The 18,608-nt window shown below is 37.8% G+C and overlaps 1 protein-coding gene across 2 annotated transcripts; it reads left to right on the forward strand.

Annotated features, from left to right (window-relative positions):
* Positions 1–1,040: 1,040 nt before the first annotated feature.
* On the forward strand, positions 1,041–18,336 carry LOC129718481 (zinc finger protein 26-like). 2 transcript variants are annotated; one of them, XM_055669293.1, is made up of 4 exons: positions 1,041–1,251; positions 1,306–1,513; positions 2,237–2,354; positions 17,887–18,336. In XM_055669293.1, the coding sequence occupies exons 1-4, from the start codon at positions 1,228–1,230 to the stop codon at positions 18,017–18,019; spliced, it is 483 nt and encodes a 160-aa protein (XP_055525268.1). In that variant the 5' UTR covers positions 1,041–1,227; the 3' UTR covers positions 18,020–18,336. The 2 variants fall into 2 exon arrangements, with proteins under 2 accessions (XP_055525268.1, XP_055525267.1); XM_055669292.1 differs by having other exon boundaries at positions 1,306–2,354.
* Positions 18,337–18,608: the final 272 nt, after the last annotated feature.

The following is an 18,608-nucleotide window of genomic DNA, read 5'->3' on the forward strand; positions in this document are numbered from 1 at the left end:
GTTAAGAAGAAACCCGAAGGACACTCAATGGTCAAGAAAGGATACAGTGCTGCCACCTTGAAAAGTTTAGTTTATGAGTTTATTCATACTCGCATATTGTGCATGCAGAGAAAAATCGGGAGAGACGAGTCGCTCGTCTGACAAGGATTTTCCAGCGAATTTTGTAGTATTTTAATATAATGTAGTCTTTGCTTTAACATAAAATGTCCCGAAATATGCGACTGTAATATTTTCTAATAGTTTTGATTGTTTTCTAGTTGCAAAACTATGTCTATTCAATCAAAGAACGTTAAAACTGCATTGAACTGTGCGAGAAATAATCATACAAAATGACATCGCTAGAAATCTTCGCGTCGCTGGACTCACCAGCGAATTGCAGAGTAGTGCTGCAGCGACAATATGAGCGAGACGATTGAATGCCGTCAACGCGACTTGCTATTAATTCACTTTCACACGATTGATTTATTATTGTTTCAGTTGAAAACCGAAATAATGACTCGCGACTTTCGATTTTTTAACCTTATACACAATGCGCATAAATTCGCATCTAGTGCGACACTATGCGCATTGTGCATAAGTTAAAAAAATCGAAAGTCGCGAGTCGATATTTCGATTTTCAACTGGAACAATAAATTATATTCAATCGTAGAGCCGATACACCCTTAACGAAAACGTTTAATCCTAATTTTATTATGCCGATTTTTAAAACATTTTATCGTACCTCTTTTTTATTAACCGCCTTATATATTATCCGCAATATTATCTACATCCGGGTAGACAGATTTGATGTTCAATTATCCAGATTTTTCATAAATAATCTAGATTTTATTTTCTCTGTTTCGCAAAAAGGTCATCACTTCAAATTTGACGCAAAATTTTGCAATTTTGTCACTTCAAATGTTGGGTACCCCAATAATTTTATCCACAAAATTACCTTTTGCCTCAAATAATGACTGCCAGCTTTTTTCCAAATATTATTTTTTGCTTTTTCCAGATTTTCAAAAAATTTACCTGGCAACACTGTTCCTTTGTGACAGTTAACAGTTTGTGACGTTTTTTAAATTTCGCCCTCCGCTACAGCTGAAACATTAAAATATTTAATTCTTAAAAAAACTGTGTTGGTAAAGTGAAAAAAAAAAACTATCGGTTGCCCAATATAATTTTGGATGTTGCTTTATTCAACGTATAATTAATTCTATGGAAATTCTCGAATGAATATTTTGGAAAATGGCATCCGACAATGTTCCAGACGTAGGAAGAAATAAAGTTTAGTTTTGTAACTTTAATAAAAGCTTCAATTTTCAGATTTCAGTACGTCAAAATCTCGACGATTGTTTTATACCTGGATGCACAGCTTATGTTGGCTGTAATGACGTTGCCTTTTTTAACATGTCCTTTGGTGACTTGCCCCATTGGTGGAAGGGTACAGCTTGGGCAGAAAAATATCAAACTGAATTACCGATAGATGCCAAAATTTGTGGAATGCATTTTGAAGAACGTTTCATTGATCGCAGTAAGAAAAAACCTCGCCTTATAATGGGAACAATACCTACATTACGATTGGCTTTACTAGAAAAGGTGATTGAGGAAAATAATTCTAAAGAATATTTCTGTCGCTTGTGCGCTAAGAAGAGTTCACAAAAATTTAATGGCAGACTAGACAAACTTCCAGGATTGGAGACTATAGTTGAATATTGCTTGGGAATATATAAAAATCAGCTAAGTCTTCCCATGGGAGTATGCGATAATTGTATTCAAACTATTGATACATTTTCTAATTTTATTAAAAAGTGTGAGAAATCTCAAGCGTTGTTGCTGCATACCATGAAAAATGATGAGGAAAAGATAACTAAAAAAGGAAATAAAGCCTCTGCAACAGATAATAGGTTATCCATAGAAAGTGATCGGGAACAAACACATGTTGAAACGAATGTGCAAAACACCAAGGATTCTTTTTCGAATAACTTTAATAATTCTAGTAAAAAGAAACCAGATTGTCATTCCTGCTCTGATTGTGGAAAGCTATTCAAGAACTCGATGAATTATTCTATTCATTTGGAAACTAATAATGAAAATGAATTTATGTGTCAAATTTGTGAAAAAAAATTTATGCAGCGGAGTGATCTTAAATATCATTTACAATTTGAACATAACGATAATCAGTCTGGCTATAAAAACACGAGTCCGAAAAATGATGGCAATGAATTAGACGCGGCTAATATTAAATTATTTCCAGACGAACACAAATGTGCTCAATGTGTTAAAACCTTTTCATCGCCAGCGAACCTAAAAGTCCATCTTTTATCACATAGTATACCAAGATTAAAGTGTGATATTTGCGGCGCAGTTTTCCGGTAAGTGAAGCGATATCAACTAACATTATAACATAATTGGAATAAGGCGTCGTACACAAATTACGTAACGCCAAAAACCTAGATTTTAGACCCCCTCCCCCCTATGTAACAATAAGTAACGCAGACTCAACCTACTTCCCCCCCCTTCCTGCGTTACGTAATTTGTGTACGACGCCTAACGGGTGACAACCAAAAATTGGGAATTGGAGTGGATTGAATTAATGAAAAAATCAGATTTAGTTCTCATGAAGAAACATTCATTTCGAACGAAAAAAGACCATTTGAGACAAAGCTTTTACATCAAGTAACAAGAGCGTTGTACGGCCTTCAAGTCGACTTTTCGAGTGCATCTCTTGGTTCTACCAATCAACTGTTTGCAGTTCGTTGATCTCCAGTTATTTTTGCACTAAATTAACTTGAGATACCAAAGACATCTTTGATTGGACGACACTGAGGTAGATTCGTTGGGTTGCGAATTTGGGGTACAAATTACAAGATATGGAATTTTGTTTCAAACGTTTGTTCTAATATACTTCTTAATAGCCAAACCATTAGGCTTGAACCATGATTATGACTAAAAGGAAAAAAGTCCTTTTGTGTTTATTACTCTGGTCTTCTACTACCTCTCTGGCGGATTGTCGTTGAGGTTTGCAGAAAATCATACACAGTCGAAACCGGAGGATTTTCGCTTTCAATACGGTTTACCATGAACTTTTTGTCAAAATTGTTCTTCAAAGTTCTTCGAAATTGTACTAGCAAACTTGAACTTATTATTGAAAATAGCAATATCAATACACTAAATTCGTCTATAAAGCGTGAAAACAACAGTGTAAATTCTTATGTGCGTAAATAAAATCCGCGTAAATGCCGAAATCCACGCAAAAGAAATCCGCGTTAATTCGCTAAAGATATTGTTTTCATTCGTGCTTATTTTTCGTGTTTATTCGTGTTTATTTTTCCAGTGGTAAAGAGGATCGAGTACCTACGTTTCTATAATAATGAGTGTATTTGTATGGCAGGTTCTACTAGATATTTGGGGAACCTTTTTTTCTGAGACAAAGTGATGGAAAATAATAACAAATATTACTAAATGATTATGTTAAAGTAGAAATATATTTATAATTTATTATTGCCAATTCACAGGTTCAAGGCACCGTCAGTCACTAAAGCTGATGATACCTGCTAGTGTGTAGGTTATAGGGATACCATCTGGTCAGAGGTAAAAATCAGGACATCTATTTTTTCGGCACAAATTTGATCCAAATTATTTTTATTCTGGTTCAAACTGGTGGTATGTGATTTGCACTTCAAAATGCTATTCGGTTGTTAATTTATTCAACATGTATCTCGAACGATCCAGTTTTATCAAGCTACTTTGAAGTTTTTGGAATTTGGATGTCCCCAAAGAATTCAGCACACGCAAACTGTTTAAAATTAAATATAAAAATTGTCAAATGTTTAACACTATTCACTTTACTCAGGCTTAACCAAAGAAATAATTTACGCAGTGAGCGTTGTGTGGTCAGGTATCGAGATTTATCAGAATTATTCACATTATTGAACATGTATCAAGATAGACAGGTTTGATATCTGATCTCCCAGATATTTCAATTCTGCATTATAGATTTTTCCAGATTTTGGGACCGATTACAAGAAACGAGGCGAGCAATTTGCCTCGCATAGAGTCACTGACGAGCAAAATGTTGTATTAGGAAACGCGAGTGAAACTTGGCTGGTGACAGCTGAGTGGAGCAGTTTCGCAGACGAGCTCCTCGTCCGAGATCCAGCCGACTCACCATCTGTTATATCTAAATTGGCCAGGCGAGTAACTCGCTGCTCACCTCGTTGACTGTAATAGGCCCCTTGATTTCTTTAGCCCGCAAAACGGTCACTTCAAATTTTACAATCTTACCTCATAAAATGTTACTTTAAGAATTTTTTCGGAGAAAAATGTCCTTTTGTTTTTATTTTTACCAGCGACGAATTCTTACTGGCAACCAGAAATGAAAAAAAAAATAATATTGGGCAATCTCCAACAATTTCTAATATCAGGCAACATTCACGTTTCTGTTAAAAACTCACCGACTTGTGCCTTGAAATATGAGCTTGGTGATTGAAGATAATTGCATGTCCTATGAAAATCAGGACAAATGCTAGAATATGAAAAATAAATCAGGACGCCCAAATATGATCTCAAAATCAGGACATGTCCTGCTAAATCAGGACGGATGGTATTCCTAGTAGGTTAGCCACGTGTTTTAACTTCTATTTACTTTTTGGCATTCAAGGTCTTTAAAATGCGGAAATGTTTGTATGTTAAATTACTTGAGATTTATAGAACTAAATACCTCAAATTCAATACTTTATGAAACGTGACATATTTATTCACAACTTCAGATGGAATATAGATAATATCAGTGAACTGTTTCACTCAAATAATGTTTCAAAGTACAGGGTGAAATACATGCGCAAATAACGTTATCCAAAAATGTCCCAGGCAAATCAACCCGATCAAGAAATCACATAAGCTTACTGCTCAGTTGGTACGTTAGGATGTCGTCTCCAACGTGTTGAGGAAAGATTATGCATTGAACTTGTATTGACTCAGAAAATAATGTTTTTCCAAACTGTACACTTTTCGAGCCCTTTTGGGGTGAGATTGTGCCAAGCTATAATGAACGGTTTAATTGTGCGGAATTCACATTTACGACAAAATTATATCAGTATACACCAAAACACTCGCATTGTTTACATAGGGTGTGTTGTCTAGTTATGGTATTATTTGAAATGATGACTAGAAGTCTGTTAGATGGAAATTTACGTTGACTGATAATACACTGGATTCTCTTTTTACGCGATTGATACGTGCGCGCAAAAAAAAATCGCGTAATTTCGAACAAATCGCGTAATTTGAAGCAAATCGCGTAAAAAAAGATCGCGCCGTTACAAAACCTTTCGCTATGTGGTAAGTGTGTGTGTGTATGTGTGTATATATGTCTATGTATGTGTTTGTGTGTGTGTTACATATTAACTCATAAACAATGTTTCCCATGTCATGCATCGCGTAATTTCAAGAAAATCGCGTAAAAAAAATCGCGTAAAATAAAATCACGTAAAAAAAGTCGCGTAAAAACAGAATTCAGTGTACTTATGAAATGTAACAAAAATTTGTACACCTATTCTAAACAAACTGATGACTTTTAAAGCGAGGAAGGAGGGCTGTGGGTACGTTTCGAGCCGTTTTCGTGATCTCCGGTGGAATATACAGTGGTCAATCTACTATATAAAAATGGAATTACGTAACGCTTGATCTTATTTTATTATTCACTCAGTCTCTGAGGTGTACAGTGATCATCATCATTTTGAATCGTTCTGAATCAAAAATAATTAGCGGTGGTTGTAGGTTTTTTAACATGAAAATGTTCGCTGATGTTCAGGCAAGACATCCGAGAAGAAATAATAGGTATCTAATTACTAAAACTTGAGATATTATTCACAAAACTACGTAAAACATGCAAAATTATGACTTTCTGTGTTAAATTTGCCTCTAAATCAAAATTCAAAGCGATGACATATGATTCTTTTTTCACTAAAATGTTTGTTAATGTTCAGGAAAGACATTTGAGGATAATAATTAGTATCTGATCACTAAAACTTGAGATATTATTCACAAAACTACGTAAAACATGCAAAACTATGATTTTTTATACTTAATTCGTCTCCAAATCAAAATTCAAAGCGATGACATGTGATTCTGTTTTCAGTAAAATGTTCGTTGATGTTTAAGAAAGACATTTGAGAAACTAAAATTTGAGATATTATTCACGAAGCTGCGTAAAACATGCAAAATTATGACTTTCTGTGCTAAATTTGCCTCTAAATCAAAATTTAAAGCGATGACCTATGATTCTTTTTTTAATAAAATGTTGGTTAATGTTCAGGAAAGACATTTGAGAAAAAATAACAGGTTTCTGATTACTAAAACTCGAGATATTATTCACAAAACTATGTGAAACATGTAAAATCATGACTTTTATGCTGAATTTGCCTCTAAATTAAAACTCGAAGCAGTGATCTGTGATTTTTACTATAATTAAATGTTCGTTGTGTTTAGGAAAGATATTTGAGGGAAAAATAATAGGTTTCTGATTATTCGAAATTCAAATATTTTCCACAAAACCACATGAAAAATGCAAAACCATAACTTTTTAGGCTCAATTTGTCTCTTAAATTCTGATTTAAAGCGACGACACGTGATTTTTTCAATAAAATGTTCGTTGATATTCGGGAATGACATTAGAGAAGAAATAATAGTTATCTGACAACTGAAAATAGAGAATTTAGTCACAAAACTAAGTGAAACATGCAATATCATGAATATTTTGGCTCAATTTGTCTTTAAATCTCAATTCGAAGCTATGATGTATGATTTTTGCCATTAAAATGTTTGTTTATGTTCAGGAAAAACTTTTGAGTAAAAATAACAGATTTTTGATTACTGAAAATTGAGATATTATTCACAACACTACGTTAAACAAGCAAAATCATGAATATTTGAACTCAATTTGCCTCTAAATCGAAATTCAAGGCTATGATACGTAATTGTTCTTCATTGAAATGTTTGTTAATGTTCGGGAAAGACATTTGAGGAAAAATAGTTATCTTATTGCTAAAAGTTGAGACATTGCAAAGTTTGAAGATGACTTTCTGCATAGAGAAAAACACATTAAAAGATTCTTTTTGAAATTTGTATATATTATACATATAATACATGCAAATTTTTGACTTTTTGAGCATGAGCTCAATTCGCCTGTAAATTAAATTTTTGTTTCAATAAAATGTTCGTTGTTTCTTCAACATCTGCAAATATTTTCTTGCAGAAGAATTTATGTTGTAATTTGGTGTGAGCCGAGCAGAAAAAAATTACATTTCTGATGTTTTCGTAGTTTCGTGAATAGTAACACATTACGGGATTCGAAATACTTTTTTACTTTTACCAAAAATAGATCTTGGGACATTTCGCTGGAGGAAAGGCCGCATTTCATGGGTTCAATTTTTTTTTAATGTCTACGTAGTTATGTGGATTAAAACGTTAACTTCTTCTCAGACGTGTTCCTTGGACACCAACAAACATTTTCGGTATATAAAATTCACATGTTATCTCTTTAGATATGATTATAGAGGAGAACTAAGCATTAATGGTCACGCTAAATTCTTCTTACTTTGATTTATTTCTTCTAAAAGTTACATAAAAAGAGGTTTTACTGTGAACGATTGACGAATATCCGGTTGTCACCCGAGTGTGGTATATTCGGAACTGGGATGACCCCACATAACATTTTCCAAAATAACGACTTCTGGTTTCAGGAAAATAATCTGAAGTGGTATTTGGCCAGCCATTTCAATACTTCCGAAACTTCCGAACTCCATACGTCATTTTGAAATCCGAAATAGCGATTTCCAGTTTCTGTAAAACATCCCCAAATCAAAAAATGCAATCCAATATGGGTATTTCCGTTCTGTGCGTTCTCAGAATGTTAAAGTACTTAAAGTGATGATAGACGTATAAGATGTGAAATATTTTTGAAGTGAGTTGTGCTAATAATGCAATCAATTTTAAAAAATGATTCCTAATGTTGAAACTTTTGATTCCGAGCATACACTACTGCTCATTCAACAGGAATAAAATTCATCTTTTTGTTTTTGGCACAATCTCACCCCATAGAAGGGGTGAGATTAGGCCAAAGTTCATTTAATTTTAGGAAAATTATAGTTTATTGTAACTTAACAATATTTGCAGCAGTCCTTAACTAAACATTTAAGTGTACATTGACACGATTTGGATCAAACTCATTGCCTAAATGGGTACATTACAAGCTAAGGAGCAAAAATGTATCCTTTTTTGGCACAATCTCACCCTGGCAGACGGTACTTATTTTTCCATTCACCTCAACATTCCGCATAGCAAAAATTTAGCTAATGATATCATACGCAGCTACCTGAGTGGAAAATAACAGTTTGTGTCGATAAAAGATGCGCAGAGTACTCTCCGTTCCATAAATGTGGGAGTTCCTCAAGGGAGCAATATTGGACCTCTTCTGTTCCTTCCTTACATAAATGACATAGGGGTCATTCCATACGAAGTGACCACGAAAAAGCACAAACTTGGACACGACCATCACAGATTTTGCTCAAAGTTGGGAGAATTATTCATCTACTGTCACTTTGGAAAAAATCCCAAATTTGGTGTCGATTGGAATACCCCCCGCTCTGTGGGACCCCCCTGTTTATTGCAAAGTCACGCATTTTTTGTTCAAAATCTCTTCTTTTTCTTAAAATTCATAGACGTAAGATGTCCGAAAAATACTGATAGATGATTTTTGAATGAAATAAACCAAAGAATCCAAAAAATATAAGTTTTGGCCGGAAGTGTTGCCAGATAAATTGTTTTTGTATTTGAAAATTAAATTTACATTTTCCGGCAAATGCAGCCATTTTGATTTTAAATTTAATAATTTCATCGTGTTCCTTGGAAAATTTCACATAAGAAACAACTATCGTCCCGAGGTAATATGAGCCAATCTCAAGATATAACATTTTTACGAAAAAAGTTGTAAACTTCGTAATTGATTTTTTTTACACTCTATAGACGTAAGACACCCGAAAAATAGTGATAGATGAATTTTGAAGGAAATAAACCAAGGAATCCAGAAAATATATTATTTTTGACCGGAAGTGTTGCCAGATTGATTATTTTTGTATTTTAAAACTAAATTTACATTTTTCGGCAAATGCAGCCGTTTTGATTTAAAATTTCTCTCCATTGCTCTTGTTGTCTTGTTTTAGCTTTGACTTGTTTTTGTTTTGATCTCTTTTCAATAGACGTTTCCCACCGGACCTTACCCCTATTTTTATATTTTTTTCTTTGAAGTACTTTGCATTCAAAGATTAATAGCGCTAAAATCAAATTTTTTCCATGAGTATTAAATTTACTATTATTTTTTGAAAAGTTGAAAATGCATGAATGTTGAACATTATTTTCACCTTGCATGAATGTTGAGTTTGGAAATTTATGTTCTTGCAGCACTGCAAAATATTATTCACCCCAACTTTTTGGCAACATTGTCATTTTTGACATGTTCTTGGTACTAGAATTGTTGAAAAAACCAAGCATCGTTTTATTTACTATGAAAAAACTTCTGCACGCAAATTTAAATTGACAAAATTCTTTCGGAATTGCACCGAAAAAGTCTCCGCAACTCGTAAAATAACGAGACTAGAACCTAACTCTCGATTCGGAGGTATCCAGCATCCGTTCAGAAAGACTGATTCGTTGCTGCTGCGACTATATTTCCTCTTTTCAGAAATAGTGGCAAACTATCCTTGAATTCTCCCAGCTTAAAACTAGGACGAATTTAATAAAAACCTCGAGACACTAAATCTACTCCATCAGAAGAATTCCCAATATAATTTGCCTCGCCAACCAAAGTGTAACATTGTCGTTTTCCATCAACTATCATTCTATTTATCACCTTCTGAACTGATAACACTAAATCCACCTTCGGCAATCAAATGTGCAAGTAGTTTGGCAAGATTCCTTACCTATGCTTGCTTCAATGCATGTATGCTCTTCAACCGATCGGCGATCATATTCGCAAAACTTTTGCGAAAACGCACTATAATCTGGATTGTAACCATTTTCGGACAAACAGTAAATTATGATCGTGACCATCACTCGCTGATTTTTAATGACCAATCCGAGAATCCTATCTAACACTCATCTGTATCATTTTATCACCCGTACTCATTCGTTGTTCCCGGGCCAGATTATGCAACTGCTACTAAAAAGCTTTTTCGTTGCCCTTTAATGCAGATCCTTCTGTACCAATTCCTCTAAATCAGCGGTTCTAAACTTTTTTTTTCGCGTACCTCTTGGCGATATTTTTCAAATCAATTGTACCCCCTGACTTGGAATATTCTAGCATAGTGGGAGAGAGTAGTGGTAGATCATGTTGTGGTAGTCTAATTCAGGTTTCGAATTGAATTATGGTTTGTTTGATTACTATGCTCATGTTTCAAGAGCAAGTTTGAACAACAAATGAAGTATTATAAGAAACAATGCTTTATCCGCCATTACTGATTTTTCTTTCGCGTACCCCGTAAAAGCTTTCACGTACCCCTACACGCAAAAGTTCAAGCTTTAAACATCCAATGTGTCCTTTCAATTCGTACAGAATTTGCTCTGACTTCGCACAATCAATGCGCAAACGTTGTACAAGGAATACATTGACAGAGATCAAAATCAGAATATGTATCATATACACAAAAATCGTAATGTCTCGGTGAGCTTCGGCTTCGAGCGAACGATCAGTTTCGAGGCGCTCAAAAAACCGTTCTTCACTTTCGCGAGCCGGTGCGTATCAACGGCTCGTGCATCCCTAGAAATCCTCAGCAACCGAAACAGCCAATAGCGAGCGCTGTTGCCGCAGAAGTTATTGACGCTGGTGCCAGTAATGCAGAACCGATAGCATGTGAATAAAACCAGAGTCATAATTAAATGCGAAATGTTTTGGACAAATTTAATGTTTTTGTTTATTGTTAATGATTGAATGATGTTTTCAAATTACCTGATTTATGAAAGTGAATCGATCAGACAATAATTTCTTCAATTTAGTCAGTACCCAACTTATCAGTATTGCTTGCTGGTTGCACTGCTTTAACGATGCCAGCCTTCTGAACATCGGTTGATGCTTTATAATAGCGAATTTCTTTATTTCAACATGTGCGGGCAAAACTGCCGAGGAATAATGAAACGTCATCGCCATTTAAGATGCAAGTGAGAAAGAGATGCCAGATAATTGTTTACGGACTTAGCACGTGCGGTGGTGGGTTGAAGCTGACAATTTTTACAGTGCGCTTCGGGCAGCACGGCAGGTCAAAATCAAGCGAATAAAGAAGGGTTTTGACAGCAGTTAGTGCGCTTTCAGGTCAAAACGAGGTGAGCTGGTGGAATAAAGAAATTCGCTATAAGTGTAGTGGTTTGGAGCTACGCAATACATTCAAAATTCGCTAGAGCATCAAATGCGTTATGCCCAACGCACATGCGTTGTACTGGTTCCAAATTTAATCAGCAAATGCGCTAATTTCGCTCATAAATGATCTGCTTACGCGCACTCCAACTTTTGCGTGTAGGGGTACGCGTACCCTAGGTTGAGAACCGCTGCTCTAAATCATAAAAGTTGAGGCGCATGTGTTGTTAAGCTAAACGACCAGACGTCCCGCATTTTGCGAGACAGTCCCGCTGCTTAACAAAATGTCCTACTTAGAAAAACGTCCCGCGAAATGTCCCACGTTTATCAAAAGTATCTCGCACGCCTTTGAAATATTCCACGGTTCACAAAATGAACCAACGAATGTAACATTTTTTCACTGGGACATTGTGCCTTTCTGTTAAGTAACATTTTACTCACTGTACCTCTTTACTTCTATAATAGCCAAATTGAACAAACGGCGGTTTAAAACCATTCAGTGAAAAAACGAACTTCTGAAATTATGTTTACGATTTCGGGACACAACGCTCACTGCGAACGAATTTTTATTCTGTTGATCTCAGTCAAATGACGAAACAAATCTTCTAGGTCAGCGGTTCTCAACCTGGGGTTCGCGTACCCCTGAGGGTACGCGAAAGCCTCCAGGGAGTACGCGGAAGAAAAACCAGTAATGGCGGATAAAGCGATTTTTCTTCATGATACTTCATTTGTTGTTCAAACCTGCTCTTAAAACATGACTGTACCAATCGAACAAAAAATAGTTCATTTTAAAACTTAAACTAGACTACCACACAATGATCTACCACTACTCTCTCCCACTCTGCGAGTACATTCCAAGCCAGGGGGTACAATTGGTTTGGAAAATATCGCCATGGGGTACGCGGACAAAAAAAGGTTGAGAACCGCTGTTCTAGATGTTTAAATCGTTAAAGATCTAGTAAATGTGAAGTAACGAGGCAGTCCCGCGTTTCAACAAAATGTCATATTTAGAAATACGTCCTGCGGAACGTGTCACACGCCTTTAAAATGCCCCGCGGTTTCAACAAAATAGAACCACCCGATGTCATGTTTTACACTGCGACAGTAATTTTACAATCATTCTACTCATTTATTTCCCCCTTCACATCTAGAACAGTCAAATCAGAGAAGCGTAGATCAATTACACTGTCGAAACTTGACCTTTATGTTTATTTGACACATACTTTGCGGCCAACTATTAGAATACAGAACGATTGCGGGACTAGCGCTCCGATTTTATCATAGCAATCTCTCCAAGGGTGGGTTTTGAAGCTACAGGGGAAAGTCAAAATAAGTAGGATAGGCAAAATTTTGATGAAATATGAAATGCTGTAGCTTTGCCAAATGTTATTCGATTTTAATAATTCCCACACCATTGAACTGGAAAACTTCTGAAGTTTTGTTTTCTGAGCTCAGATCTGGCCTAGGTCACCGGATGTAGGAAATATTCCTGAGCTCCGGTAGCCATGTCAAACCTGCTAATTTTTGGATGGATTTGGTAATGGGTTACCTGATAAAAATGCTTATTTGCATCATTGGCATAGATTGCAAAATCATTTCTGAAGCGAATGGTTCATCAAGATCCGGAATCGGCCAAGAACTCATCGAGAAATGGCTATTTTGCATCCGAAAGTCCTCAGAGGAACCTTTAGTAGGGGACATTAACGTTTTTGCACCAAATATAGCGTGTGACACCTCTATCTTCAGGATTTTTCATCAGGAATCTTTTAAAAAACATATTTTTGAATATAGGCTTCCGGAACAACCTGGATGCCCCGAAGGAAATCGTAGTGAGGGAATTTTGATTTCTGAATAATGGTGGGGAACCAGCCTGTGGCTAAAAGCCAACTTAATAAAGTAATAAAAAAAAATTCTGCATCAAAATATAGTATGCGACACCTCTATCTTAAGGATTTTTCATCAGGAATAATCCAAAAGACATATTTCTGAATACAGAGTGCGTTGGCCACTACCGGAGCAATCTAAATGCCCCGGAGGGACCCATGAAGGGGACGTTGAAATTTTTACATCAAATATAGCGTGTGATACCTCTATCTTCAGGATTTTCTATCGGGTGCCCGAGTTTCGGGGATACTCTCGAGTCCCTTTGAATCGCGCAGAGGGTTGAGACAAGGTGATGGACTTTCCTGTTTGCTGTTTGACATCGCCCTTGAGGGTGTAATCCGAAGGGCTTCGACACGAGGGGCACAATTTTCACAAGGTCTGTTCAGCTTCTAGGCTTCGCGGATGACTTCGACATCATATCACGTAACTTTGCGACGGCAGAGGAAACCGACGCCGGACTGAAAGCCGAAGCTGGACGGATCGGACTGCGGATAAATGCGTCGAAAACAAAATATTTGCGAGCGAGAGGCTCCAAGGAGAACAACATCAGCCTCCCAACTCAAGTCTCTCTATACGGTGATAAGCTTGAGGTGGTCGATGAGTTCGTGTATTTGGGGTCACTGGTGACCGCCGATAATAACACCAGCAAAAGAGATCCAGAGACGCATCCAGGCAGGAAATCGTGCCTACTTTTCACTTCGGAAGACACTTCGATCGAATCGAGTGCGACGACGCACGAAGTTGACGCTGTACAAAACCCTGATAAGACCGGTAGTCCTCTACGGGATCGAGACAACAACTCTTCTCGCGGAGGCCCTTAACGCTCTTGGAGTTTTTGAACGGTAGGTGCTACGGACTATCTACGGTGGAGTAGAGACGGACGACGGAGAATGGCGACGGCGAATTAACCACGAACTCCACGCGCTGCTTGGAGAAAATCCCATTGCACACCTGGCGAAAGTTAATAGGTTGCGGTGGGCCGGTCATGTCGTAAGGATGCCGGACGGCAACCCTGTGAAATCAATTCTCTTCATCAACCCTGTCGGCACCAGAAATAGAGGGGCGCAGCGTGCACGATGGCTCGACCAGATCGAAAGAGACTTGCGGGTGATGGGACGTCTGGGGAACTGGCGAAACACAGCCCAAAACCGAGCAGTATGGTAACAACTTTTTGATACAGCACGAGCCACTATGGCTTTTGTCTTATTGGTAAGGTTAGTGAGAGAGCTAGGTTTGAGAATCGTTCCTGGGTGCAGTACTAGTTTTAAGGCTTATGAATGATGACATCTCAATTTGTGTTAATTTTGATACTCTGATAAGAAGTATGGAATGTATTTATATTGAATACAATCATTCTCTGGGAACTTCTAGAGGGGGGGGGGGGGCTCAAAACTTTCTAGGGGGGACTGAAGCCCCCCGTAGTTGCGTCCATGTATCTACGGCTTCCAGCAATGTTACACAATTGGAGTTACGGAACCACTCTATGGGATCTGACATTCGAACTCGCTCATCCGTCTCGTCCGACTTGCTGATGTATTACCAGAACGTCGGAGGGATTAATTGCTCTCAAACCAAATACAAGCTTGCGTGCTCTGATTCCTGCTACGACATCTACGCCTGCACGGAAACCTGGTTAAATGCGAATACGGTGTCGAATCAACTGTTCGATGAGTCGTATGCTTTATACAGAGAGGACCAAACCCCAACCAATAGTGATAAACGTTCAGGGGGCGGTGTTATGCTGGCCATCCGCTCTTGCATCAAATCGCGTCAAGTGTTCCCTCCAGGTTACTCTGAAATTGAACAACTCTGGGTTTTGGTAGCCTTGTCAGGCATGAACACCTTCATCGACGTTATATATCTCCCGCCCAACTGTGTAAATGAGTTTGCAGTCATAGAGAAACATATCTCACTTGATTGGATCGTTTCTCAGACGAATGCAACGGACAACATTATCGTTATCGGTGACTTCAACCTTTGCAGTATTACATGGCAGCCAAATCCGGAAGGCTTTTTCTATCCCGACGTCACCCGCTCTCGAAATAGCTTTACATCCGCATGTTTGTTGGATGCCCTCTGCACAGCTTGCTTTAGACAGCTGAACGGGGTTCTCAATAAAACCTAATCCTCTGTTTCGTGAGCGACGAACTGGGTACAAAGTGTAGCGTAATGCGGGCCCCATGTTCGTTAGTAAAAGATTGTAGGCTTCACCCACCATTACTATTATCAATGCAGTGTGACAGTGAGAGTGTTTCCGTTGATGCTAGCACTAAAGCAGTTTATTATGACTTCAGCAAAGCCAATTATGAAGAGATAAACTCCTTTCTCATGGAAGTTGCCTGGGGCGAGTTTATTCGAGATCATGATGTCAACCTAGCCGCTTCTACTCTCTGTAACGTGCTGCTGTATGCCATTGAACAGTTTGTTCCGAAGAAGTTTACAAAAGAGCAACGTCATCCCGCATGCCACCTCTTACCTTAAACGACTTAAAAAAACAAAGGAAAGGCACTGAAAAAATACAGAAAAACTCGAACTGCGACGTCAAGAGCACGCTATCTCATAGCTAATACTCAGTACAGGAGTATCAACAAACAGTTGTTCCATGCAAACCTTAATCGTTTGCAACGTGATCTGAGACGGAAGCCGAAGGTATTCTGGCGCTATGTTAGTATTCAGAGGAAGGAAACTGGTCTTCCTACATGTATGCGAGATGGCAATTGCGAGGCTTCTACCATGGATGAAATAGCCTTTCTTTTTCACGAACAATTCAGCAGCGCTTTCCTGAATGTACCAGCCAGCTCCGAAGCTATCATCAGCGCCACTACGAATGTTCTTGTTTTACCAGATATTGGTCCTCACCACTCGATAACTAGGGATGTTATTATTACAGCAGCCAAACGTTTGAAAAATTCTTCCAGCGATGGCCCAGATGGTGTTCCAGCCGTTGTCCCCAAAAACTGCATCTATGCTCTTGCATCCCCGTTAGCAGTAATTCTCGATTCTTCGCTTACTCATGGTGTCTTCCAAAGATGCTGGAAAAACTCTTTTGTCTTCCCGGTTCACAAAAAAGGATGTAAGCGTACCGTTTCCAACTATCGAGGAATTGCCGCCTTGTGTGCTTCGTCAAAGCTTTTCGAACTGATTGTTCTGAGCTTTTTGACGCAGAAATGCTCGCAGTATATTTCGTTAGACCAGCATGGCTTCGTTCCGAAACGCTCCACTACCACTAACCTTGTATCATTCACCTCTTTCATCGTAAGGTATATGGAAAAAGGGTCGCAGGTAGATGCAATTTACACAGATCTTTCTGCTGCATTCGAGAATATGGATCATGAAATTGCTTTGGCTAAATTTGAAAGATTAGGCATTGGCAGTAGTCTTCTTTCTCGGCTGCCCTCGTACCTGACTAACAGAAACACTTCCGTTAAAATAGGTGATCATGTTTCGTTCCCATTTCAAATGAAATCCGGCGTTCCACAAGGTAGTCATCTCGGACCATTCTTGTTTCTGTTGTACATGAACGATGTAAGCCACGTCCTGAAATGCCAGAAGAAATCTTATGCTGATGATCTGAAACTTTAAGATGTTATTGAAAAACCAAGTGATGCCCAAAATGAAATAAACGTCTTTGCGGCATGTTGCAAGACGAATCGAATGGTCCTCAATGCTTCCAAATGCTCTGTGATATCCTTTGGGCGTAAGCGACAGCTAGCCCTCACCGACTACGTCTTAAGCGGCACTGTTATAAAACGCGAGAGCACCGTGAAAGACCTGGGAGTACTTCTTGATTCTTCACTAACGTTCAACAATCAAGTGTCATACGTGGTTTCAAAAGCATCATCTCAGTTAGGATTCATCTTCCGATTTGGCAAATACTTCCAGGATGTGTACTGCTTGAAGGCTCTATATTATGCTTTAGTACGGTCAACGCTCGAGTACTCAGTCGTCGTATGGACCCCATATTACCAAAACGATATCAATAGAATCGAGGCAGTTCAACGAAAATTCGTACGTTCTGCGCTGCGTCATTTGCCGTGGCGTGACCGGAATAACCTTCCCAGATATACTTAGCGCTGCAGGTTAATACATCTGGATGCTCTCGACGTCAGAAGAGATGTCGCTAAAGCCTGCTTTATCAGCGACTTGCTAACTTCTAATATAGATTGCCCCGAGCTTCTCAGTCGTCTGGACGTAAATACCCGTAGACGAGCTCTTCGGTCCCATACGTTTCTTAGCACAGGCAGATCCAGGACGAACTACGGGATGCACGAACCGATGAAATTTAACCAGGTTTCGGCAATTTTATACATGAAGCAGTCATTTTTTAAAAATGCAGCGTTCCAGATAATCACGCTCAAGTTTTCAAGTTCAGCTTATGGAGTCGTGACTTCAAATTACTTCAATTTTCTCCCTATTGATTGCTCACATCTCTATAAAAATTTGGGAGAATGGTCTCAAGAAGTTATATTTCATGATTGAAGCAATAAATTTTTTTCCTGATTTTTGAATAATATAAAGGTATATGAGTCTTTAAAAACAATTGCATTGACATAACTTTAAAAAAAAGTAATGTATCTTTATTCTATAACATTTTGAGCCACTATTTTCTTCTATTCCAGAACCAAACACATGCATATGCAACACATTATTCGAGCACATACTTTGGAAATAAAAAAAAACAAGGAACAGGATGCTCCACGCAAACGACGAAAGAAGGGGATACAATTAATTCGTTTAGCAGAGGAAAATTAGAAAAAATAGGGTAGATAATAGCAACGATTACATTTCTCGTCACTCTATTATTGCAATCATTAAGCAATGTGTACCTCTGCTCACGAAATCCTATGAAACAAAGTTTTTAACAATTAAAAACAAATAAAACTTAAATCTAAAGATTTTTAAAGTACAAGTTATTGGAATAGAACACCTAAAAATAGAGTATCAACCTCAATCTTCGCCTCGAATATACTTGAAACTGAAATCAGACGGCCTGTAGCTTCTTATATTTTAAAGAAAACGATTTTATTCAGTAAATACAATTCGTCAATTATGTCCTTGTTTATATCCAACTGTTTTTTTAAAGAACAAGATTTACCAGCGGAAACGGTCGCCGAATTTCTTTTATCCGAAACAGACCCTTATAATACTAACCTATACGTAATACCCCGTTCACACTACACCGCATATCACCTGATATCAGGCGATTCGTGCTATCGAGGCCATATCACCATCCATATTACCTGATATCCCATACAATCGGGCTGTCAACGGATATCACATGCTATCGCGGATATCATGTTCGAAAACCAATAATTACCACATTTCCAGCAGTTGGCAACAT

The sequence above is a fragment of the Wyeomyia smithii genome, chromosome 1, assembly GCF_029784165.1.
Source record: "Wyeomyia smithii strain HCP4-BCI-WySm-NY-G18 chromosome 1, ASM2978416v1, whole genome shotgun sequence".
Lineage (NCBI taxonomy): Eukaryota > Metazoa > Arthropoda > Insecta > Diptera > Culicidae > Wyeomyia > Wyeomyia smithii.

Excerpts from the sequence above, each read along its gene's own strand:
- LOC129718481 (XM_055669292.1), top strand. The coding sequence starts at position 1,228 with ATGGCATCCGACAATGTTCCAGAC. Across the intron at positions 1,252-1,305 it reads CATCCGACAATGTTCCAGAC|ATTTCAGTACGTCAAAATCT; the intron begins GTAGGAAGAAAT and ends TTCAATTTTCAG. Across the intron at positions 2,355-17,886 it reads ATTTGCGGCGCAGTTTTCCG|AACCAAACACATGCATATGC; the intron begins GTAAGTGAAGCG and ends CTTCTATTCCAG.